Source organism: Pelophylax lessonae (genome assembly GCF_965119305.1).
Source record: "Pelophylax lessonae genome assembly, chromosome: 7".
In the NCBI taxonomy this organism is placed as follows: domain Eukaryota; kingdom Metazoa; phylum Chordata; class Amphibia; order Anura; family Ranidae; genus Pelophylax; species Pelophylax lessonae.
The window spans coordinates 67,367,110-67,391,591 of NC_138774.1; the positions used below are offsets into that span (position 1 = coordinate 67,367,110).

Sequence of the window (24,482 nt, forward strand, 5' to 3'; positions counted from 1 at the left end):
TTTTACATTTTTTTTATTGGGAAAGTTATATAGCAGAAAGTGAAATATACTGCTTTTTTTTTCAAAATTGTTGATCTTTTTTTGTTTATAGCGCATAATCAAAAAACCACAGAGGTGATCAAATACCACCAAAAGAAAGCACCGTTTGTGGGGAAAAAAGCCATCAATTTTATTTGGGTTCAGTGTCCCACGACTGCGCAGTTGTCAGTTAAAGTAATGCAGTGCAGAAGTACAAAAAATGGCCTGGTTATTAAGGGGGCAAATACTTCTGGTCCAGAAGTGGTTATGTGGCTATTGTTTGAGCAGTCTGTATTGTATGAAATGTTTGGTTCCCAATAAAAAATGTTTGTGGAAAAAAAAAATAGTAAAACAATTGTATATCCTATACTCCAAAATTGTCTTTATAGGATATAAACTTGCAATAAAGTATATCAAACCTGGTGATCCTGCCATTAACAAACTTCCTGTCCTAAGATGAAAACACCCACTCCCTTTAGTGCCGGTTCACACTACTCCGACTTGTCAGGCGACTTGGTCCCCCCCCTTGTAAATTGTTTTCCATTTTCTCCCCCCTCCCCTTCTTCCAGCAAATACCTTGGGGTGTCTACTTTCCAAAAAGGGGGGGGGGGACTTGGCACAATTATCATTACCAGCCTAACAGGCAATCAGCCTAGGAATGAAACATGAATGAATAACATGGTCCATATTACTCGAGGACTCTTTCCTGCAGACATCCCTTACCCAGAAACCCAAGGTGTCGTACCGTAAAAGGAAAATCGCACCTAGTAAGATGAAAAACAGCCACCAATCTAACAGTAACTGCATCCCTTTAATTCCTTTGGTGGGCATGTTGACTTGTAAGTTCGGACAGCATGGCCAAAACAGATTTATGGTCAAGGGCAAAACCTATGCGATAAAAGAATTCTAAAACTGTTCCAGTGAATATGTTGTTTAATGTCTGACTTGTCTGTGTGGCCAATTCTATGTTGGCAGAACCATCCGTACCCTTCACCAACAATTTGGGGAGCATAGACACTTCATCAAAGAAGGTTGCGGTAAACACAGCCTTCCCAGCCATTTCCTTGAGACGCATCAGCAATACATAGTTGGTCTCAAAGTATGGATTATTGAGGCGATCCCTGGTAGCCTGCCCGCAGCAGAACGTTTCAAACATTTATGCCAGCAGGAGACTTTCTGGATATACAGTGGGTACGGAAAGTATTCAGACCCCCTTAAATTTTTCACTCTTTGTTATATTGCAGCCATTTGCTAAAATCATTTAGGTTCATTCTTCTTCCTCATGAATGTACACACAGCTCCCCAAATTGACGGAAAAACACAGAATTGTTGACATTGTTGCAGATTTATTAAAAAAGAAAAACTGAAATATCACATGGTCCTAAGTATTCAGACCCTTTGCTGTGACACTCATATATTTAACTCAGGTGCTTTCAATTTCTTCTGATCATCCTTGAGATGGTTCTACACCTTCATTTGAGTCCAGCTGTGTTTGATTATACTGATTGGACTTGATTAGGAAAGCCACACACCTGTCTATATAAGACCTTCCAGATCACAATGCATGTCAGAGCAAATGAGAATCATGAGGTCAAAGGAACTACCTGAAGAGCTCAGAGACAGAATTGTGGCAAGGCACAGATCTGGCCAAGGTTACAAAAAGATTTCTGCTGCACTTAAGGTTCCTAAGAACACAGTGGCCTCCATAATCCTCAAATGGAAGACGTTTGGGATGACCAGAACCCTTCCTAGAGCTGGCCGTCAGGCCAAACTGAGCTATCGGGGGAGAAGAGCCTTGGTGAGAGAGGTAAAGAAGAACCCAAAGATCACTGAGGCTGAGCTCCAGAGATGCAGTCAGGAGATGGGAGAAAGTTGTAGAAAGTCAACCATCACTGCAGCCCTCCACCAGTCGGGGCTTTATGGCAGAGTGGCCCGACGGAAGCCTCTCCTCAGTGTAAGACACATGAAAGCCCGCATGGAGTTTGCTAAAAAACACCTGAAGGACTCCAAGATGGTGAGAAATAAGATTCTCTGGTCTGATGAGACCAAAATAGAACTTTTTGGCTTTAATTCTAAGCGGTATGTGTGGAGAAAACCAGGCACTGCTCATCACCTGTCCAATACAGTCCCAACAGTGAAGCATGGTGGTGGCAGCATCATGCTGTGGGGGTGTTTTTCAGCTGCAGGGACAGGACGACTGGTTGCAATCGAGGGAAAGATGAATGCGGCCAAGTACAGGGATATCCTGGACAAAAACCTTCTCCAGAGTGCTCTGGACCTCAGACTGGGCCGAAGGTTTACCTTCCAACAAGACAATGACCCTAAGCACACAGCTAAAATAAAGAAGGAGTGGCTTCAAAACAACTCCGTGACTGTTCTTGAATGGCCCAGCCAGAGCCCTGACTTAAACCCAATTGAGCATCTCTGGAGAGACCTAAAAATGGCTGTCCACCAACGTTTACCATCCAACCTGACAGAACTGGAGAGGATCTGCAAGGAGGAATGGCAGAGGATCCCCAAATCCAGGTGTGAAAGACTTGTTGCATCTTTCCCAAAAAGACTCCTGGCTGTATTAGATCAAAAGGGGGCTTCTACTAAATACTGAGCAAAGGGTCTGAATACTTAGGACCATGTGATATTTCAGTTTTTCTTTTTTAATAAATCTGCAACAATGTCAACAATTCTGTGTTTTTCTGTCAGTATGGGGAGCTGTGTGTACATTCATGAGGAAGAAGAATGAACCTAAATGATTTTAGCAAATGGCTGCAATATAACAAAGAGTGAAAAATTTAAGGGGGTCTGAATACTTTCCGTACCCACTGTATTCCCTAAATACTCTTACCCCTGGGGGGTTAAATGAGGAAATTGAAGTCCCTACTCTACTTTAATATTTACATGTCTTACACTTTTCTCAATATACAGAATACCCCTCATTTTTTTACAGGGGACCCTTATGGTCTTTCAGTACTCTGGATGTCGCATGGCCTATTTCTTTGTCTTGGGGGTGGCGGTTCACGGATAGTAAGTAATTAGAGTTCTATAGATGATGGTATATGTAACTGTTGTAATTTTCTATGTCTGTAGTTTTGATAAGCATGTAATTCATCCATGTTTCATTCCCAGTCTGATTGCCTGTCAGGCTGGTAATGATAATTGTGCCCAGTTCCTCCCCCCTGTCAATAGTTTCTGATTCTTGCCCCCACTCCCTTTCTCCCCTCTCCTTACCTTTTGGGTTTACATTTCTCCTCAATATAATGGTTTGGCTGTTTATATATTTATAGTTAATAATTTATTATGATATGTATTTTACTCAATATTTTTTAATGATGTCCAGGGTCCGCTGGCCATTGTAGTCCCATGGCCGCTTGCAATCACACAAGTATGAATCACCTTACTACATCTTGTAAGTGTTCCTGATCTTATGTAATAAAATCTTATGTTTTAATACTACACTTAGGTGCGCCTCCCTCTCCCTTCCTTTCTGTCATTTCTTACAGAGTTCTTTTGACACACTGTTGGGGTGGCTGCCACCTATTAATAATACATTTTTATACAACTTAACCTGGACTAATGGACATTGTATGCTTATACTAAATACTTGTGTTATTTTTATTTAATTGTATTACAAACCATCCACTTGCTGTGCGCCAGATATTCTTTGCTTTTTAATTAAATTAAAATACCTTCAATAAAACATTTATGCAAAGGCTCAGTAATCATACCACCTTTTTTAACACACTTTTTTTCTTTGCCTATGTACATCATTACTACCTAAACCAAAACAAACCAGGGGTACCCAAACAAGTCAAGAAAATAGGGATAGCTGTTAGGGAAAGTCTAAGGTTCATGTTGGTTATTGTTGATCCTTCCTCTTAAGATCCTCTTTTTCATGCAAGTTAAGGGCATAATTTTACCTGTCCCCATGTAGAACTCGCAACACTGAACGACTCCCTGACAATGTCCAAGAGTTTAGAAAACTTCTCATCTTCGTAATCAAAGCGATCTCCAAATATGATAGAGCAGAGAACATTGGAGACAGAAATCATAAGCAGATCATCTGGATCTAAAGGAACATCTGGAACAGAAAATATCATGTGACTTTTATCTCAACCATGCTTTACACAAAGAACTTGTTAAGGATTCTTACATTTATATGTTAAATTAATCCAAAAACTGATCTCTCTAGTTTACTGGAAACCTCTAAGGACTGGAAGATTAAAGATGGCCATAGACTGATCAAAAGTTTGATCAGTGTGTGGTCATCCCTGTTCAACAGAAGTTGATGGTTTGACTGTCATCTGTTAAAAGGATATGCTGTAAAACTTTTATCGGTCAGCAGTTGGAGCCCCTAATTAGTGATGAGCTTCGAATTTGAGTCGAATGTAAGTTTGACTCGAACATTGGCTGTTTGTTCGTTCGTCGAATGACGAATAAATGGGCTTCTTCGTGGGAACTTTGAGTTCCTGCATTATCATGGACTCTGACCTCTGATTTCAATAAATCACCTGCTGGCCGGGGGATTTGAACCCCAGCCTGCTTAAGCTGAACACATTCTCCCTAACTTTTATCTCATCCACTGTGTGTAGGGTGAGATAGGAGTTAGATAGGCAGGGAAAGTGTGTTCAACCTAAGTGTGCTTGACGGTGGCGTAGCTGGTAGAACACCAGCCTTGCTAATTGCGGGGTTGTGGGTTTAAATCCCTTGGCCAGCGGGTGATTCATAAGTTGAATTCTATAGTTAATAATATATTGCTGGCAGAGAGAGAGATTTTTGCTTTTTACAGTTTGAGATCAGAGCAGTGTATACCAAAAAGTTATGTGTATGTATATGTATATGTATATATATATATATATATATATATATATATATATATATATATATATATACACACATACACTTCAGTTTATGTCAGTATTAGGGATGATCAAACGGTTCGGGTCGACTATCTGTTCGACCCGAACATTGGCTGTTCGAAATTCGGCCGAATTCCGAACTTTTTGCGGTAAAAGTTCGGAATTCGGCACCAGAACTGCCCAAAATGCAATGGGACAGGAACTGGGCTTTAAAAGCCCGTGATTGGACCAGAAACGTCAGGAAAAGCCAATGAGGGGGCAAGAATCTGCTAGGAACGTGATTGGAGTGACTACGGGGACCAGAGGCCAATCAGGAGTGAATGCACCCCACAGTATATAAGATAGCCCCGCCTAACCCCTAGCACAGTGATACAGAGTCTGTTGAAGAGAGTGGAAGCATTTCTCTTACTCCTGCTTTGTTACACTACGTTTGCTGCATAGACCAGTGCTTCTAAAGCTCCATATAGCAGAATTGCATTCAGCTTACAGTCAGTCAGTGTAGTTAGAAATACAGCGATTGTGCTGTTTTTTTGAGTAAGAAAAAAAAAGAAAAAAAATTTAAAGGGACAGTGTCAGTCTTCTGCTGTATGGACCTGTTCTTTTAGTGTGAGGAAAGGGATATCTAGTGTAGTTAGGGAACTTTGTACCACAGTAGTTAGATTCAACAATCTAGTTTCTGTAGGGAAAGTGAAAGTGTCAGGGTTCTGTGTAGTGAGCACGTTGCACTGCTGATATATCTACAGTAGGTATACGTGCTTGCTAGTCAGAAAAATACATTGCCTCAGTGACAACTTAACGCCTGTTCTTGAAAGCGTTAGGTCCACTGTGCAAAAGGCTTTGCTACTGTGCGTGACACGCATCTGCTGTGCTGTATTCAGTAACAACTGTGGGTCGCATAGCAGTGTGCGTTTTTCACCGCACAGAGTTGCCAACGCCTCAGTGACAAATATGCCAGGTAGACCAAGAAAAGGCATGCTGCGGAAAGGGGCACAGCTTCTAGGGTGTCTAGAGGCAGGGGTGGACGTGGTGGTCAGTCCTCAGCCAGGCCACCATTTCGATTGTTCTCCGGCAGTGGCCAAGCTATACGTCCACAGTACGTACAGGAGGTGGTGGACTATATTACCAAACCCTCATCGTCGGCATCATCTGCAACTACAGTGACCCAGGCAGAGAAAAGTGGTCAGTCTTCTGCAGTTGGCAGAACAAATAGAGATGAGTCTGTGTCCACCTCACGTCCTCCCTTAGACCCAACTTCAGACATGGCAGAGGAGTCAGCTGAGCTGTTTGACCACAGTGTCGGCCATCTACTCCAGCCTGATGCTCAGTCCTTTATGGAGTCTGATGTTGAGTCTGAGGTTGAGGAGGAGGCAGAGCAAGCAAGAGGGGAGAGCAGACGGCCCACTCCATCTAAGGCCGCACCTGTTGTCTCCTGGGCCACTATACACACCTCTTCTTGCTGGGCCTTTTTTGAGACATCTCATGCAGACCGAACAGTTGCGATCTGCAAGATTTGTCATAAGGGTATAAAACGTGGCAAAAATGTCAACCACCTGGGTACAAGCTGCCTAAACAGGCATTTGACAACCCACCACTTGGGCTGTTGGCAGGAGCATTTGAAGAACCCACAAAAGGGCCAAAGATCGGTCAGTTGGCCTCCTAGTCCTCCTCGCGCTCCTCCTCGTGCTCCACCTGCACATCAGTCTGTCCCTGCTATAGTCACTCGTCACCTGTTGGCAGCCTCCACTGTCAGGGATGATGATATAGCAGGCAGTGTCGCATCTACCTCCAGCACACCACTAGCTGTAACATCTAGATGCCAAATTTCAATTTGACACATGCTGGAACGAAAAAAAATGTATACTCCCCGCCACCCACATGCCCAGCATCGAAACAGTAGTTTGGCAAATCTACTGGCTCTGCAACTGTTACTATTTAACCTGGTAGAATCTGCTCCCTTCCGCGACTTTGCAAAATGTGCAGTTCCACAGTGGCAGGTGCCAAGTCGGCATTACTTTGCCCGTAAGGCCCTGCCATCACTATACCAACATGTGGAAGGCAATGTAGTGTCGTCCCTGGCCAAGTCAGTCAGCCGTAAGATACACCTGACGGCTGACACTTGGTCAAGCAAACATGGGCAGGGACGGTACATTTCTGTCACTGCTCATTGGGTGACACTGCTTGCCAGTGGAAGGGATTGTAGCCATAGCTCGGTGCTGCAGCCAGTATTGCCCCCACATCTGCAAACAGCTGGTGGTGTCGTTGATCCGGGTAGATCGAACACTTCTACCCCCTCCTGCGCCTCCTCCTCATCCTCCTCCATGCCCTCCTCTGCAGCATGGTCCTTTGAATATGATGAGGTACCACGTAAAGGTTTAAAGGGCTATTCTATGTCTCAGGCCAAAAGGTGTCATGCAGTGCTGCAGCTTGTGTGTCTAGGGGACAGGCAGCACACTGCCCCTGAGATTCTTGGGGCTCTGCAGGCACAGGCCCAGAGGTGGTTGACACCACGCCAGCTGCAGCCAGGAATGGTGGTTACCGATAATGGGTCAAACCTCCTGGCCGCCCTTCGGCAGGGAAAGTTGACCCATGTGCCATGCCTGGCACATGTCCTGAATCTCGTGGTACAGCGGTTTTTGAACTCGTACCCGGGAATGCAGGATGTGCTAAGGATGGCAAGAAGGGTGTGCAGTCACTTCAGGCGGTCGTACAGTGCCACTGCACGTTTGGCCGAAGTGCAGCGCGAGTTTCACCTGCCAGTACACCGCCTCGTCTGTGACATGCCCACCCACTGGAACTCCACCTTGGCTATGCTGCAGCGCCTGTACACGCAGCAGAGGGCCCTCAATGAATATCTCTGAGAGTACGGCACCAGCACTGGCTCAGCGCGCCTGGGCTTCTTTTCGCCACGGCAGTGGCTTTTGATTAAGGATGCATGCGCTGTCCTCTCGTCATTTGAGGAGGCCACAAGGATGGTCAGCCGGGACAGCGCATGCATCAGTGACACCCTACCGGTACTGTTTTTGTTGGAGCACACTCTGCATGGCATATGGACAGGGCACTGGAGGCAGAACAACAGGAGGAAGAGGAGGACTTCCTTGCCTCTCAAGGCCCCCTTTATCCTGAGAATCCTGACCCCATTATGCCTAGCTCCCAGAGGCCCGAGCAGGATCCAGGGGTGGAAGAGGAGGAGGAGGAGGGCGATTCCATGGGAACTTTTGCAGGCTTTGAGGAGGAGGAGGAAGACATGCGTCAATCTGCAAGGCCTAGTTTGACTCCCTCGGGACACTTTGAAATGGTACGTGGCTGGGAGGAGGAGGAGCACGTTCAAGATCATGTCATTTTGAGTGACCCCGAGGAATCAGCTTCTGAGGCCTTTGCTAATTTGCGACGCATGGCAAACATCATGCTTCAGAGCCTGCGAAAGGACCCCAGAATCAAGGCCATTAAAGAGACTGACCACTATTGGTTGGCCACACTACTTGATCACCGGTACAAGTCAAAAGTCTCGGAGCTTTTCCCCATCCACCCAGAGAGTCCACAGGATCAAATCCCTTGAGGAAAGTCTCAAGAGGATTCTGGTGAACACGTTCCCTGACTCCCGTAGGGTACAGGGGCGGGGACAACCTACCATGGACTCTACTGCTGGTCACGAGAGGAGCGTTGGAGAAGGCGTGCGGTTTACGGATGCCTTTCTGTCTTTTTTTTAGTCCTCACCGCCCAGGCCTCTCAGCTGCCACATCGCATCGACAGCATCTGCATCACATGGTGGATGATTACGTCAGGGCACAAAGTGACAGAGAGGGCTTTTCATGTGACGAAGCCAATCCACTGGCATACTGGGTCTTAAGATTAGACCACTGGCCAGAACTGGCCCAGTATGTCATGGAGTTGTTGGCCTGCCCTGCTTCCAGTGTCCTATCGGAACGGGCATTCAGCGCAGCAGGAGGATTCGTCACAGACCATCGAACGAGACTCTCCACCGACTCAGTCGACCGTTTGACATTCATTAAAATGAATCAGTCGTGGATATCAAGCTTTGATGCACCTGATGCAGACCTTGTAGACTAGTCTGTCGTTGCGATGTGGCTGCTGAGCCTCAGTTTAAGCCTGGACCATGGTGCCACCCTCAAACCCTCCTCTCATTCTGTTTAGGTTCACATAACCTCATTTTAGTTATATCAAAAATACCATGTTTGCGCACCCGTTTCACAGGTGCACACCTTTATGATTTTTGGGCCTCCTTCAACACCAGCTCTTTGGGCTTACGGTGGGAAGGCTACGCTAAACAAAAAATACCATGTTTGCGCACTTGTTCCACAGGTGCACACCTTCATAATTTTATGCCTTCCTTAACACCAGCTCTTTGGGCTTACAGTGGTATGGCTCCGCCAACACCCAAACAACAATTTTTGCGCACCTGTCACACAGATGCATATCATTGCAATTTTTTTCCTTACAAAGGCAATTGTTGCCTTCATGACCAGCACTTTCATAGGGTTATGGTGTCAAGGCATTGTCGGCACCACCAAAGGCCCAATTTTTAAGCATCCTTTACTTCTATTCAAAGTCAAGAGACAACAGTATTCATCCAAAACATCTCTAATCTTGTTCACTCTGCACTACATTGTGGCCCCTACCCCTAACCCTAACCCTCAATGTATCCATGCATATATGTCTGTTTCTTGTGAGAATTCAAGTTAAAGTGCACCAAACACCATTTTACATGAAATAAAGTGCATCTACATACATCTTTTGACTTCTTGAAAGCATTTGGTAATAATAGTGTCACGATCTGGAGTCAGGCTCGAAGACCAATAGCTATAGCAGCTTACACAGGAACCAGCTGGATAGGAACACAGGCAGGTCACACTGGCAGATGACGCAGGCTCACCTGAGGTTCGGAATCTAAGTACTAACCGGTGTTCACCAGCGCTCCTGATGGTGGAGATGGATTTTGCTGCGTGTTAGTACCAGGTCGCGGTCCTCAGGATCGCCCCACCTGGAGGTGAGCAAGCCAGAGTCCAGTAGCAGATATAGCAGGTCAGGATCCAGCAGAAGCGTAGTCTAGGAATAGCCAAAGGTCGGTAACAAGTAGTTGCAGGTCGGGATTAGGCAAAAGAGTAGTCGTGGAACAAGCCAAGTGTCGATAACAGATGGTAGCAAAGATACGTGCGGCAGCAGGAGAGACAAGCGAGATATCGGCTGTTGAAGACACAATATTCTGGCAACCAGGAAGTGCAAAGACATGGCTTATAACAGGAAGTTCATGGGAGGAGCAAAGGGTTCAAAGTTCAAGGCAATAAAGATTCACAGCAGGGTCATTGAAGGATTTGTCCAAGGAGCTGTCCAGCATTCCAGGTGGCTCAGCAAGTAGAGTCATTGGCAGACACACTGGAGGTCCCAGGTTCAAGTCCAGGTCCTGACAATTAGCCCTAACCTTGTTCCCAGTGCACTGCATTATGTCCCCATCATACACATTGGCTGTGCAGTTGATTAGGAGCAAAAGAAAGGCACGGTTAAGCAAAAAAGTCATTTTGAAGGCTTGGCATGCTATAATTTTGGTTTTGGACATGCTACAGAGCTGAAACTTCACAGGTACACTTTTAGACCCCCCAGGCACTAAATCCAAAGACATCTCTTTTTTTTTTTCCAATAATTTTTTCAATAATTGGCTCTCTATCAAAAACGACAATTTTTAAGAACTTTTTTTGTGTGAATAATAGTCCCTGGGGCATGACCCAGAACCCTAGGCACTTTTTAGGTGCATTTATTGGGTTTTAGGGCTTCAAAATTGTGTTTTTTGATTACCGAAGTTTGGGTCCCATTGATTTCAATGGGGTTCTGGAATCCGAACTGAACTTTCGGGAAATTCGGGTGTTCTGGTCGAACCGAACTTTTCAAAAGTTCGATCATCCCTAGTCTAAAAAAAATGGCGTGGGTTCCCCCCCCCAGTCCATACCAGGCCCTTATCCGAGCACACAGCCTGGCTGGCCAGGATGGGGGTGGGGGCAAGCGAGCGCCACCCCCTCCTGAACCATACCAGGCCACATGCCCTCAGCATGGGGGGGTGCTTTGGGGCAGGGGGGGCTCTGTTTAAACTTTTTGACTTTAGATATGTTAGTTGTTTGTCTACTGTATGGGAAAAAAGTTCTGCCACACTGTCACTTCTCATGACTAAAGTTGGACCTAATAACCCCCTGTTAGGTTTGCATCAGAATTCCCAAACATGTAAAAAATTCAGAGCTGAGACACCAACTCTATTAAAGTAATTGTGAAGTCTTGTTTTTTTATTTTTTTGAATAACAAACATGGTATACTTACATCCTCTGTGCAGTTGATTTCACACAGAGCAGCCAGGATCCTTCTCTTCTTGGGTCCCTGGCTGAAGCTCCTGGCCCCTCCCTCCTTTTGAATGCCCCCACAGAAAGCAGCTTGCTATGGGGGCACCTGAGCCGAGCTGCAGCTCCCTGTATCCATTGAGACACGGAGCTGTGGTTTGGCCCCACCCCCTCTCCTGATTGGCCAACTGACTTTGATTGACAGCTACGGGCGCCAATGGCACAAAGGCTATGTCTCAACTAATCAGGAGGGAGAGGCTGAGGGAATCGTGGACATCGCTGGATAGAGATGGGGCTCAGGTAAGTATTAGGGGGTGCTGGGGAGGCTGTTACACACAGAAGGCTTTTTATCTTAATGCATAGAAAGCATTAAGATAAAAAAAACTTCTGACTTTATAACTCCTTTAAAGTCTATGGGACCTGAATTCCCCGTGTCCCCATTTTGAAAGCTTATATGCAAGTTATTGGCCATAAAAAGGGTATGGGGGCCCGGGTACTGCCCTGGGGGACATGTTTACCGGAGCAGTGATTTTAATGATGCTTAAAGTGAAATAATAAAAATGAAAAATGTATTTAAAGATAGTGCCAGGGGGTCCCCTTAGTCTGCCTTTAAAGTGGTGCATCTGTACCATGTATAGAACCTGCTGCAGCAAAACTGGCATTTATAAAGGAAAAAAAAAAAGACATTTAAATTGCCCGTAATACAATACCGTTGCAAGCAATACAAAAATGTAATAAAAAAATGGTGTGGGGTCCCCCCCCCTCACATCCATACCATGCCAAATTTTAAAAAACGCCATATACTATTCCATATATACCATACCATACCCTTATAGGAGCATGCAGCCTGGCAGGTCAGGAAAGTGGGGGACGAGTGAGAGCCCACCTACCCTTCTGAACCATACCAGGCCACATGCCCTCAACAGGGGTGGGTGTTTTGGGGCTGGGAGGGCACCCCAAGGCACCTTGTCCCCATGCTGATGGGGACAAGGGCCTCTTCCCGACAACCCTGCGCTGTGGTTGTGGGGCTCTGCGGTCAGGGGGCTTTTTGGAAATTTTAAGACTCCTTTAACAAAGGGGGCCCCCCAGATTGTGCCCCTCCCCCCAATTTAAAGGAGTATGGGGTATAGTGCCCTTACCCATTCACCAAAAAAGTGTCAAAAAGAAACAAAAACACACCCACAGTTTTTGGCAATTCCTTTATTCAAAATAAAAAACAATGTCCCCTGATGTAGATCCATCTTAAATCACGATGCCACTGCTGGACCACCAAAAAAAAGAAAAAAAATGCTCCACCCACAATGAAGGCTAACCGCCAACTACCTGCTCCGCCATTTGACAATTCCCTAAATTGGTAAGGGGCAAGACCACCTGGTGATGTCACCTGGTGGCACCGCCTACTTGTGACGCCACCAACCGGTGCATGCTGGGATCGTGACGTCACAAGGGGTGGTGCCACCATATAATGTCGTCAGGTGGCCACGTCCCTTACCGATATAAAAACTGTCAAACGGGGGAGCAAGTAGTCGGCGGTTAGCGTTCATCGTGGTCGGAGCATTTTTTTTCTTTTTCGGGTCCAGTGGTGGCGGCGGGGGTTAAAATTGATGATGGCCCTACATCGGTGGAATAAAGTAATTGTCAAAAATGGTGTGTGTGTTATTTATTTCTTTTTGACACTTTTTTCTGGTGAACGAGTAGGGGTACAATGTACTCCATACTCATTCACATGGGGGGGGGGGCTAAATCTGAGGGCCTCCTTGTTAAAGGGGGCTTCCATATTCCGACAAGCACCCTACCTGCAGACCCCCACAACCACAACCCAGGGTTGTCGGGAAGAGACCCTTGTCCCCTGTCATCATGGGCTGCACTGATTATAAAATAGTAATGATAGTAAATTATGTGGTAACAGGCTTGCCTGTTAACGGTATTCATTTCCTCCCACAAAAACAAAGTGTGAGGAAAGGACTGCCGATACCCGGCAATTTTGTTTAGGGCGGCTGTGATTGGCCCTTTACAGTGATCGGTGATCAGCTGTGTCTGAATGGTGCCCCAGGGTGAGCGGGGTAGGCAGAATTCTGGAAGGACATCCATGGATGCCCTCTCAGAACTGGACAACCACATTGTAGCTGTCTTTTGGCTATAGTGTGGTTCGGAAGTAGTTAATTCATATTTACTTTTTTTTTTTTTTTTTTTTTTATGAATTATTCTGTACTAACCTTGAAACTTACTGAATTCTTCCACCAAACACAAAGCTTCCTCTTGTATCTTCCCTTCAATGTTCTTATTTCCAAACCCCAAACTCTTCAGTGTCCTTAACGTGAAGGTCCGTATAATTCTCCACCTTTCACCGTTGCTCAGACTCAGCCCTGAATAGAAATTGGTTTTGATTTAAGGTAAACATCAGTCAAAAATGAAAAAAAAAAACACTTGCGCCAAACAAATAACGTTTCAAAAAGACCAAAAAAACCCCAAAATAAGGGGGGGAGATTGCTGCTGCTTCAAGACCCTATGGGTAGTAGAGCATATAAATGTTAAATCACAACATAATGCAATTTAAGCAGCGCAAAATTACTCAAAATTAGAATAACATTGCAAAAGTGCACTTGTGCAATAATTAATCACAATACATATAAAAAAATCTATAAAAAATAGTGAAAGTGATCACTCCTATAATAAATGAGCATAAAGTTGTAAATGCAATCTGGATTATGTTGTCAATAGATAAACCATAAACTCAATCCATTAAAATCACTATAAAGTGTTCCGTGCAAATAAACATGCTAAATATTCAATAATAGTCCTGAAGAAAAATTAATAATAGTCCAGAAGAAAAATCAACCCATGTGCAGAGTGAATTCCAATAGGGATTTCAACCATGTAATAATGCTTCTCAATCATGTAAATTAAGATTAGACCAAGGAATAGTGATGGTGGCACCCTCCAAACACTGCCAAAAATAGAAGAAATACAAATTCACCAAATGTAGTTGATCTCTGTTACCGTATGACAACAAGAGATCAAAATGCGCTTGTTAGAGCTCTGTGATCTGAATTAAATGATCCGTGTGCCCTTGTGCAGGAAGTTCCTATATATCGACCTCAGGGGACACAAACCAGATAGAGAGACGGATTCCTCATAGTGTAGTATTAACAAAATGGTGCTTCAATGTTATGAAAAATGTTAAAAATTGCCCCATGGGCATAACAAACATGAAGATTTCTTTCCAGCAAACAAGACCCTTTATCCCAAGGAATCGCTAGGCTCCCATAGCAGTCAGCCACACATCATTCGGGGAGCCACACCGCTTCAAGAAGTGAATAAACCGACATGCGTTCCAAGGTGAGCCCAAAGCGAGACAACATGCGTGTCAGCTTGATGCATTTCACAACTAAATTGACATCATCTGAAGATGAAGACACGTTGCTCTGGCCGCGTAATATACCAAAGAATGATAAAAACCCGCCCTCTAATCCCTCCTCCTCAGTATAACATCCAATCCAATCCAATCCATACAATCCAATCGGCTACACCTGCTGGTTCCTCCTTTTCTCTGTGCACCCCCATAGGAAGCAATCCCAAGACTCGCTGCCTGCATCCATAGACACGCACAGCATAGCTTGACTCTGTCCCCCCACTCCCTCCTCACAGGATTTAACTCACAGCAGCAGGGACTGCTCTCAGCAAAGCCTGTGAAAGTGGGGAGAAGGGAGTGAGCCACTACACAAGAGCACAGAGATGGATCGAGTGAAGACTTATCAGTGAGAATACAAACACTGGGACATTTTTTTACCTTAATGCATTCCCTGCATTCCCTGTGTAGCACCCTCCTAATTAGGTAGGTGCTAGGTAAAGCATTTATTGCTCCTGCTGCTTATCAGGGGAGTTTGATCTACTAGTTTGCCTGTCACATGTTTCCAGGTGTGATTCACTGGGTCTGAGGGAGTGTGCCCACTGTGTCCAATGAGGGAGCTTGTTGGACAGTGGAGGAAACCCAGCCAGTGACACATCAGGTTTTATCGCAGTCCCAGTGGGAGGGCATTCCTGCAATGCATCTTGGGATTGACCATAAATACTGAGGGGACATGTGACAGGGCGTCTTTGGCAGGAAGCAGAGTCTCAGGAGGAGGTGGACGGCTGTCTCTTCTCTTGCAGGTGTGAGGAAGGTGGTTCAGGCAGTCGGCCTAGTGAACCAGGTATGGAGCTGAGCTGCAGAGGATCCAGATTGCTGAAAGTGGAGCTGCTAGCAGAGCCTCTCGGGGAAAACAGTGTCCGTAAGTACCAGGAGATTTGCCAAAGGGTGTGCCCAGGAAGGGGGGCCACTCCAATGAAGTCAGGGGATCAAGGAGCTAGCTCACACAGGGAGTGTAACAGTGAAGGGGGTGCCGCATAGAGAACCCTGAATAATAGGAACAAAGGGGGTGCCAGGAAGGGCCCTGAAGATTGTTCTGCAGTACAGTTTATCTCAGACAGTTCATAAACTACTTCTTCACCGCTACTGACAAGGTGAAGCAGCGGCCTTGCCGCACTCAGCAATATTCAGTCGTCCAAGCCTATTGTGCATAGTTATACAAGTTGGAGTATCCCACTCATTCCCTTCTCCCATCCAAGTTCTCAATAAAAAAAACACAAAAAAACCAAAGCTCCTAGACTGTTTCCTAACTGAGCCAAAAACACTTTGAAAAATGCTGAATTGTCATGCTGTTGCTAATGGTAACCCAGGGGAACCCGTAACCAGCAACTCCCAAGGGAGTAGTACTACATTTGGGGGCTCATCCGGGATGTCACCCTGGGTTACCGGCCCGGTTGCTAATGGCAATGGCCAAAGAAAATTTTCAAAAATGCCATTTTTGCTTCCAGGGACTTTGTTGATGCTCGATCTAAGTGTGAGGCCTGCTCTACAGGAGATAGGGAGAGTGGTATGAAGGAAAAAAATGAACAATGATGGTTGTCCGTGGCAAAGCAAAGATTCCAGTCAGAAACGCAACCTGTACCTAGAAATGCTGGAAAGTTTCTGTCTGAGCTGCAAAATGGACACTCCTGTGAAGTATTGGGAGGCAAGAAAAGGGCATATTTTTGTGAATATGGACTGTGTCTGCTTAACAGTAAAAGGTGCAAGATGGAGGGAGAAACTGGCGGCCAAGGGCACGTGGATCGGTGTGCCGGGGGCCGCGTGTGTGTCAAGACTACATGGAAAAATGATGACCATGCATACGACAGCGGAACATTCATTCTATATAGGGACAGTGTCAATACTGCGAAGAAAGCTGTCGGCTATGCCGTGAAGGGCAGTGGGACTTTCTTCTGAGACAGTATGATGACGGGCCTTGCTTGTACATGTGCTGGGAGGAGGACTGTTGACTGTGCCTACGACAGCGGGACAATTCTCTGGAAAGAGGGACAGCTGGCTCAAGGTGATGGAGGCACAGCTGGGTCCCTGCTATAAGCAAGAAGAGTGGATGTGTGACTTACATGTCAGCTGAGTTGAGAGAGAGCGGCATTGGAGGGGTTACTGCACCGCGTGGGAAAGCGCGCGCTGAAAGGTTCTGCCTAGCAGGAGGAGCCACCACCAAAAAGGAAATGTGGGTGGAGACGTCCTTCGCGCCCAGCCAATCAGGAGTGACAAGAGAAGTCCATAAATTACTTCTTCCTTCGGGTGTGGCTGAGAGGGAGACACATGTGCGGAGAAGCAACATGGAGATTGCCGGAGAGAGCACATCAGCGATCGTTCCACCTGTTGGTGGAGAACCTGCTGGGCAGACCCGGGAGCAGATATATATACAAAAGACAATCAGTTGGGCAGAAATGGAGCACACCGGAGGGCCGAAGATGTCTGTCCTGCGGGACACAGGAATACGGATGATGCCCGATAGAGGACTGGCATTATGCACCGGAGGAGGCGTGGAGCACTTAGGCCTGGTATGTCCCCAGTGTTTGAGTGTGACTATGAGGGTGCAAGAATGGTGCCAGTGTGGGCACTGCGGCTATCTGCTGCTGCGGGTGAAGAGGAGTGAAGGACGGCCCAGAAAGCTGTGTGTGTTTTGGGAGACCGGAGTCACTCAGGGCTTGTCAGCTCTGGAATCAGGACCTCTCTATGGCTGTGGGAGAGGAGTGTTCAGAGTGATGATGTAGCTGGAGGCCATGCAACCTGGTAGTGGTCCAGTATGCTCATTGAAGGAGACCCGAATGCCAGGGAAAGAGTGCATTCAGGTAGTGTGGGCCAGGAAGTGGCCACCTGATGCACTGTAAACGGCAGCAGCAGGAACAAGGTCTGCTCCCATAAAAATTGAGGAGGTAAGATGGCCAGCGGCAACCAGGGCTGCTAAAACAAGTGTGAGCAGTGAGGAAGAGGCCAGGGTCATTGATGTGGGGTCTCCAAGTTTTCAGAACCGGTTTGGATCCATAGAGGAGGGGATTGATGACTGGAAGTCAGAGGATTACACTGAGTGGGACTGGGGGTCTGAGGAGCGGAACAACCCACCACGTCCTGAGGCAGTGGAGATGCCTGATGAAGAAACTAGGGACTCTGTGGTAAGGGGGGAGCTCAACCAGAGTCTGGGGTTCTGTGAGGCCTATGCTGGTCGGGTCCCAGATTTAAACCCACCCAAGAACTGTAGCCGGGCTCGGGATCAAAATGAGGCCTACAGCTCCCTGATCAGGCGTGAAGAGACCCCATTTTCTCCAGCTGGGAGAGGGAACCGAAAAAGCCTACCCAGGTTCTCAAGAATGCAGCGATGGCTGCAAAGAAAGGTTGCCAGGGAATACGGGTATGATTACCCCTACGCTCCACAGGAGGTAATGATAGAGATTGAAGAAAAGAGAGAGTCTTGGTGTGATGAAGCCATATGGGACTTCCTGTTCATCCCCAAGCCTCACAGGAACTCCACCAGGACAGATCTCTGGAAACATTACCTATCGGTCAAAACCCAATGGAATTATGAGCGGTCCATCTATCTGGACCGAGTGGAGGTCCGCTGACCAGACGGATCGGGCCAGGCCTGGTCGGCCCATGTCCAAGATGAACATGGGAAACTTGTCAAAATTCCCCACCCAGATTATTGCATATAAAAAGGAAGTTGAAGTTGTTGCTGTTGGGGCGTATGTCCCCTTTCCAACACCCCTTCCACTTCTATCCCTGCAGAAGAGGTTGGGGAATACCAAGTCACATCCAATGGACTCAAACCAGAGGGCTGTCCCTCTCCAGAATTAGGAACAGGTCCTCACTGTTGTTCCGCAGACCCTTTGGGCCATCAGGCCAGGGTCCTGGATTACAAAAACAAGACCAAGAATGGAAATCAACATTTAAGGTTCTACTTAGGGTTCCAGATGAACTACTTGAGCAAATGGGCCAGACCTGGAACTATGTCGAATGGCTGCCCAGGAAGAGGCAGGCAAGCCTACCAAGAGTTTGGGGTTTATCGTCGCTCAGGCTCCAGTGACTGACCCCCTTCAGGAGGACTGGAAAAAAAGACTAAAGTAGATAGTCAGTGGCAGGGTTCAGGGCCGCCTTGAAGGAGCGGACTGATCGGCAAGTCAAAACGGTGCACAGAATTGGATCCTTTACATAGGGATGTTGAATGAGAGGGCTGCCCCTGTGGGGAGGATCTTCTAATCAGAAAATAGAGCCAAGATATGTCGTTCTAAATTTTGAATGCATAAGTGCCTAACCTATGTTTCTTTGCAGGTTGTTTAGAACTGTAGAGATAGTTAGTGAGGATGTTAAAAATACCCACCAAGCAAAGTTTTGTTTGGTGGGGGGTGCATTCTCTTAAATGCACCTTATGTGTATATTTGTACAGCAGATGTCTATATATATTTTTTTTTCACCTAACTTATTTTGTACACTTGTTCATTTCCCCTTCCCCCCCTTTCCAGGTTTGGTGATACTCCTAAGTTTTTGATAGGATTTTTGTAAGGGGCGACTGCCCCAGAGCCAATGGGACCTGGCTCATTTTGGTGGGGGGTGAATGTAGCACCCTCCTAGTTAGGTAGGTACTAGGTAAAGCATGTATTGCTCCTGCTTCTTATCAGGGGAGTTTGATCTATTAGTTTGCCTGTCACATGTTTCCAGGTGTGATTCACTGGGTCTGAGGGAGTGTCCCCACTGTGTCCACTGAGGGAGCTTGTTGGACAGTGAAGGAAACCCAGCAAGTGACACATCAGGTTTTTTGGCAGTCCCAGTCAGAGAGCATTCTTGCATGCATCCTGGGATTAACCATAAATACTGAGGGGACATGTGACAGGGCGTTTTTGGCAGGAAGCAGAGTCCCAGGAGGAGGTGGACGGCTGTCTCTCCTCCTGGAGGTGTGAGGAAGGTGGTTCAGGCAGTCGGCCTAGTGAACCAGGTGTGGAGCTGAGCTGCAGAGGATCCGGAGTGCTGACAGTGGAGCTGCTGGCAGAGTCTCTCGGGAAAAACAGTGCCCGTGAGTACAAGGAAATTTGCCAAAGGGTCTGCCCAGGAAGGGGGGCCACTCCAATGAAGTCAGGGGATCGAGGAGCTAGCTCACACAGGGAGTGTTACAGTAAAGGGGGATAACCTGTAGAGAACCCTGAAGAATAGGAACAAAGGGGGTGCCAGGAAGGGCCCTGAAGATTGTTCTGCAGTACAGTTTATTTCAGACAGTTCATTAACTACTTCTTCACCGCTGACAAGGTGAAGCAGCGGCATTGCCGCACTCGGCAATATTCAGTCATCCCAGCCTATTGTGCATAGTTATATAAGGTTGGAGTATCCCACTCATTCCCTTCTCCTATCCAAGTTCTCAATAAAAAAACACAAAAAAAAAAACAAAGCTCCTAGACTGTTTCCTGACTGAGCCAAAAACACTTTGAAAAATGCTGAATTGTCATGCTGTTGCTAATGGTAACCCAGGGGAACCCGTAACCAGCAGCTCCCAAGGGAGTAGTGATACACCTGTGTTAAGGTAAAATATGTTTAGACTTTAGAACCACTTAAACATGTTCTTAGGCTGAAAAACAAAATCTAATACAGCTACCACATCTAAGGACAAGTAAGCTGCAATATATTATATTCTTTGTTTTTAGGTTTAGATATGTCTTAATTTATTCTCCACAAAATTGCCTTGTATATATGAACAAATACATATTTCATAAAGGCATTAGACTGTAAGCTCTTTTAAGAACAAGGACAATGTAAAGGTTTTTTATTGGAATATGTAGTCACTTAAAGTGTAACTAAAGGCAAAACATTTTTTTTCCATTTTGGATAGAGAAAGGGAGGGTTAAAGTCTCTATCTTATTATTATTATTATTATTATTATTATTATTATTATTATTTGCTATCTGTGTGTCATATGGTAGATTTCCCTTTACTTCCTGCCCCATAGACAAAACAAGAAGTTACAGGAAAATCATCCAAAGTGAGGGAATCCTGGTAGTGTCATCAGGGTCATCAGAACAGGTGTCCCCATTGGAAGATTTCTCCTCTGTAACTGTTCTGATGTCAACCACAAATGTGAGATTTTCTTTCACTTTCAATGATAATGGTAAACAGGACAAATATAGAGTGTGAATCTCCCTAATGGGGGCACAAACAGCAATACAATTGACAGGTGTTCCAATCCATCCTCCACTCCATCCAAAACAACCCAAGACTCCCTCACTTTGGAGGAATTTCCTCTAACTTCCTGTTTTAGCTATGGGACAGGAAGTGAAGAAAAATCGCCCCTAAAGCACACAGATAGCAAAAAAAAATAAAATTATAGAGGGACAGAGGGTTTACTCCACCCTTACTCTACTTAAAATGGAAAAAAATAAATACATAAATAAGTGCATACATTAGTGTAATCATTGAATAATAGGCTCAATATATAGTAAATCATTTGGAGTAGACTGGACATGTAATAATAGTCTAGAGCTGTTCTTTTTACCATAGCCTTGGGTGAATTTCTCAATGTGGTGTAAAGGACCCCGGGCACCAAACTCTTCTGCTTTATCCACAAGTGCTTCCTTCACTGCTTCATATCCACATATGACAACCACCGGACGAGGACCAAAGTACAAAGTGTAGACTGGACCATATTGCTGCCACAGCTTCAATATAAGAAAGAAAAATCATTTCAGAGTGTCTTTCTCATTGATTTCTAGTGAAGCAAATATAATGCTGTTCCCTGGCCAACTTATTTTATTATGCTACCCCTAAAATAAAATCAACTTTTTCAAATGAGGACCTGTACATAGAATTAAAAAGATACCAACCTTCATTAGTGAGCTCACTAGCCCACCATGTTTAATGTGCAGCAAAGTTCCAATAAGGGGCAGAGGTGTAGGACCTGGAGGGAGGTTATGTCTTCTGTGCATTGTGTCCCATGTCGAATAGATGAAGAAGCAGCAGATCAGTATGAAGATCCCTGTTAATACCTCTGTTATGTCCATCGTGGAAGAGAAAACTGAGACATACGGAGCTGCAGAGTTTACATAGACATGTGTTTTTGTTTGATTGGGTGGAGCAACCCTGGAAGACATCCAGCTTATCATAAATCCTGATTCAGAAACAAGCTTTTAATGCTACTATATGATAATACATTACAATTAAAGAACAAGTAATTTAAATCCTAATAAATCTAATTTTATACTCAAATGAATTTGCTATTGCAGGCCATTTTTTTTTTTGCAGACTTATGTGGTAACATAATACTAAACCCTCTGTTTTGTTAGCACTTAACAGCAGCTGATTTAATCATTTATGCATCTTCATCTTTTAATCCCCGTTCAAGTTTAAGATGGTGCCATGATTTCTACCCCAGGTTTCCTGTTTGAGGGTTATGCTCTCTTCTCTTTTATCATATAATAGAGAGGTCTCCAAAGTTTCTAAACAAAGGGCCAGTGTGCTGTCCTTCAAACTTTAGGGGGGCAGACTGTGGCCATCGGGAGTAGAAAATGTCCCCGCATCAGTTGGAGTAAACAATGTCCCATCTTTGGGGTCAGTGAGAGGAATTGTGCCCCATTGTTGATGTCATTTGGAGGAACTGTGCCCCATTGTTTGTGTCATTGGTAGGAATTGGTCCCCATTGTTGGTGTAATTGGGAGGAATGGTCCCCCATCATTGGTATCATTGGGCCTCATTGTTGGTGTCAATGGGAGGAACTGTGCCCCCTCATTGGTGTCAGTGAATTAAATACTTACTCAAGTGCCAGATAAAAGCAAGCAAAGGGCCGCAGTTTGGAAACCATTGATCTAATAGAGCCACCCTTGCATGCAGAGACTAAAGTTGTGCCTCCCTACACTGCATACATACAGAAAAACATACATACATAGTACATACATACATACAGAGACACGCAGCCCCATAGCATAGGATGGCAATTCACTCCCTTGCTCCTCCTCCCCTTTCCTTCTCTAAACTGACAGACTGAATGGAGACTGCACTGTCCACTGGAAGTTCAGGGAGTCAGCACTGAGAGAGCAGGAGCCAACAACATTAAGAGTCCATTCACACTGCCGCGACTTGTGAGGCGACTTGTGTGCCCTCAAGTCGCCCCAAGTCGCTTGACATAACAAAAGCAATGTTAATCAATGAGTGCCATCTTAATTGGTACTACTGAAGTCGCTCCGACTTCAGAAAAGGGTCCTGTACTACTTTGAGGCGAATTGTATCCGACTTGTCCCATAGACTTCAATGGGAGTCGCCTCCTTATCTTATTTGAAGCGACTTGTGATCCGACTTTACATTAAAATGGTCCTGAACCAGAAAAAAATATATTTTTTCTTAGAATTTTTAGTATTAAGTGTCTGGGGGGTCTAAAAACTGTACCTGTGAAGTTTCAGCTCTGCAGCATGTCCAGAACCAGAAAAAAAAGATAACTTTTCTTATAATTATTAATAGAGCAGGATAGTGGCTCCGCTCCACCTGGGCGTTTTTGTTGCAGGCATTTATCGGGCATTTTTGGAGGCAGGCATGACTTTTTTTGGATTTAGAGTCTGGGGGGTCAAAAAAGTGTATCTGTGAAGTTTCAGCTCTGTAGCATGTCCAGAACTAGAAAAAAAAGATAATTTTTCTTATAATTTTTAGTAGCACAGGCATATGGCTCCTCTCCACCTGGGCGTTTTTGTTGCAGGCATTTATGGGGCATTTTTGGAGGCAGGCATGACTTTTTTTGGATTTAGAGTCTGGGGGGTCAAAAAAGTGTACCTGTGAAGTTTCAGCTCTGTAGCATGTCCAGAACCAGAAAAAAAGATATTTTTTCTTAGAATTTTTAGTAGCACAGGCATAGGGCTCCTCTCCACCTGGGCGTTTTTGTGGAGGTGGAGCAGAGCCATATCCCTTTGCTACTAAAAATTCTAACAAAAATTATCTTTTTTTTCTGGTTCTGGACATTCACAGGTACACTTTTTAGGCCCCGCAGACACTAAATCCAAAAAAAGTCATGCCTGCCTCCAAAAATGCCCGATAAATGCCTGCAACAAAAACGCCCAGGTGGAGCGGAGCCACTATCCTGCTCTATTAATAATTATAAGAAAAATGATCTTTTTTTTCTAGTTCTGGACATGCTACAGAGCTGAAACTTCACAGGTACACTTTTTAGACCCCCAGACACTAAATCCAAAGAAATCTCTCTCTTTTTTTTTTTTTTTTTTTTCAATAATTGGCTCTCTATCAAAAACATATTAAGAACTTTTTTTGTGTGATTGAGCATGACCCAGAACCATCATATTCTGATTGGCCAAATACAAAGTCATACAAAGTTGTCTATCATACAAGTCGCGCTGAAGTCGCGCTAACAAGTCGCGCTAACAAGTCGCGCTAACAAGTCGCCCCTCATGAGGCGACTTAGAGGTCGCGGCAGTGTGAACCGGCTCTAAACGTTAAAAAATGCAAGCGCTGAGGTAGGGATTTTAACAAAACAAATAGATTACTGGGAAATGTTTATTTTAGCGTGCTTAATGTGTTACAAAAAAAAAAAAAAAAAACACTGAGAGTTTATTTCTACCTATTAGTGCTTTTTAATCATTCTTTAATATAATTGCATATAAATTATTCCTGTGAAGATATGTTTTAATGACATTGAGAAAAATAATCCATACAATCTACAGATAATCATCTAGACATATTCCACAGTCTAATCCTGCCAATGAGAGCTAAAGGCTTAGGTAGGAGATATTATGAGGAAGATGTTCAGTATAATCTCAAATTAATTAAAGTGCAAAAATGTTTTCTGCTTGGAAAAACATGAGCAGGCATCTGCCTTAGGCTGGATTCACACATCTTATATATATTTTTATGTGTCCTATCTAAGCTTGATTACATGTGTTAGCA

At 45.0% G+C, this 24,482-nt stretch overlaps 1 protein-coding gene across 1 annotated transcript in view; it reads right to left on the minus strand.

The window, feature by feature from the left end:
* LOC309559489 (cytochrome P450 2G1-like) overlaps positions 1-21,601 on the minus strand; it is a gene marked incomplete at both ends in the record, with an annotated part of 59,803 nt that extends 38,202 nt beyond the window's left edge. The window contains 4 exons of the mRNA XM_082262763.1: positions 3,933-4,093; positions 13,426-13,575; positions 21,097-21,259; positions 21,425-21,601. Of these exons, the coding sequence (XP_082118889.1) occupies positions 3,933-4,093; positions 13,426-13,575; positions 21,097-21,259; positions 21,425-21,601 (651 nt within the window). The remainder of the gene's footprint in view (positions 1-3,932; positions 4,094-13,425; positions 13,576-21,096; positions 21,260-21,424) is intronic.
* Between the last annotated feature and the right edge of the window lie 2,881 nt (positions 21,602-24,482).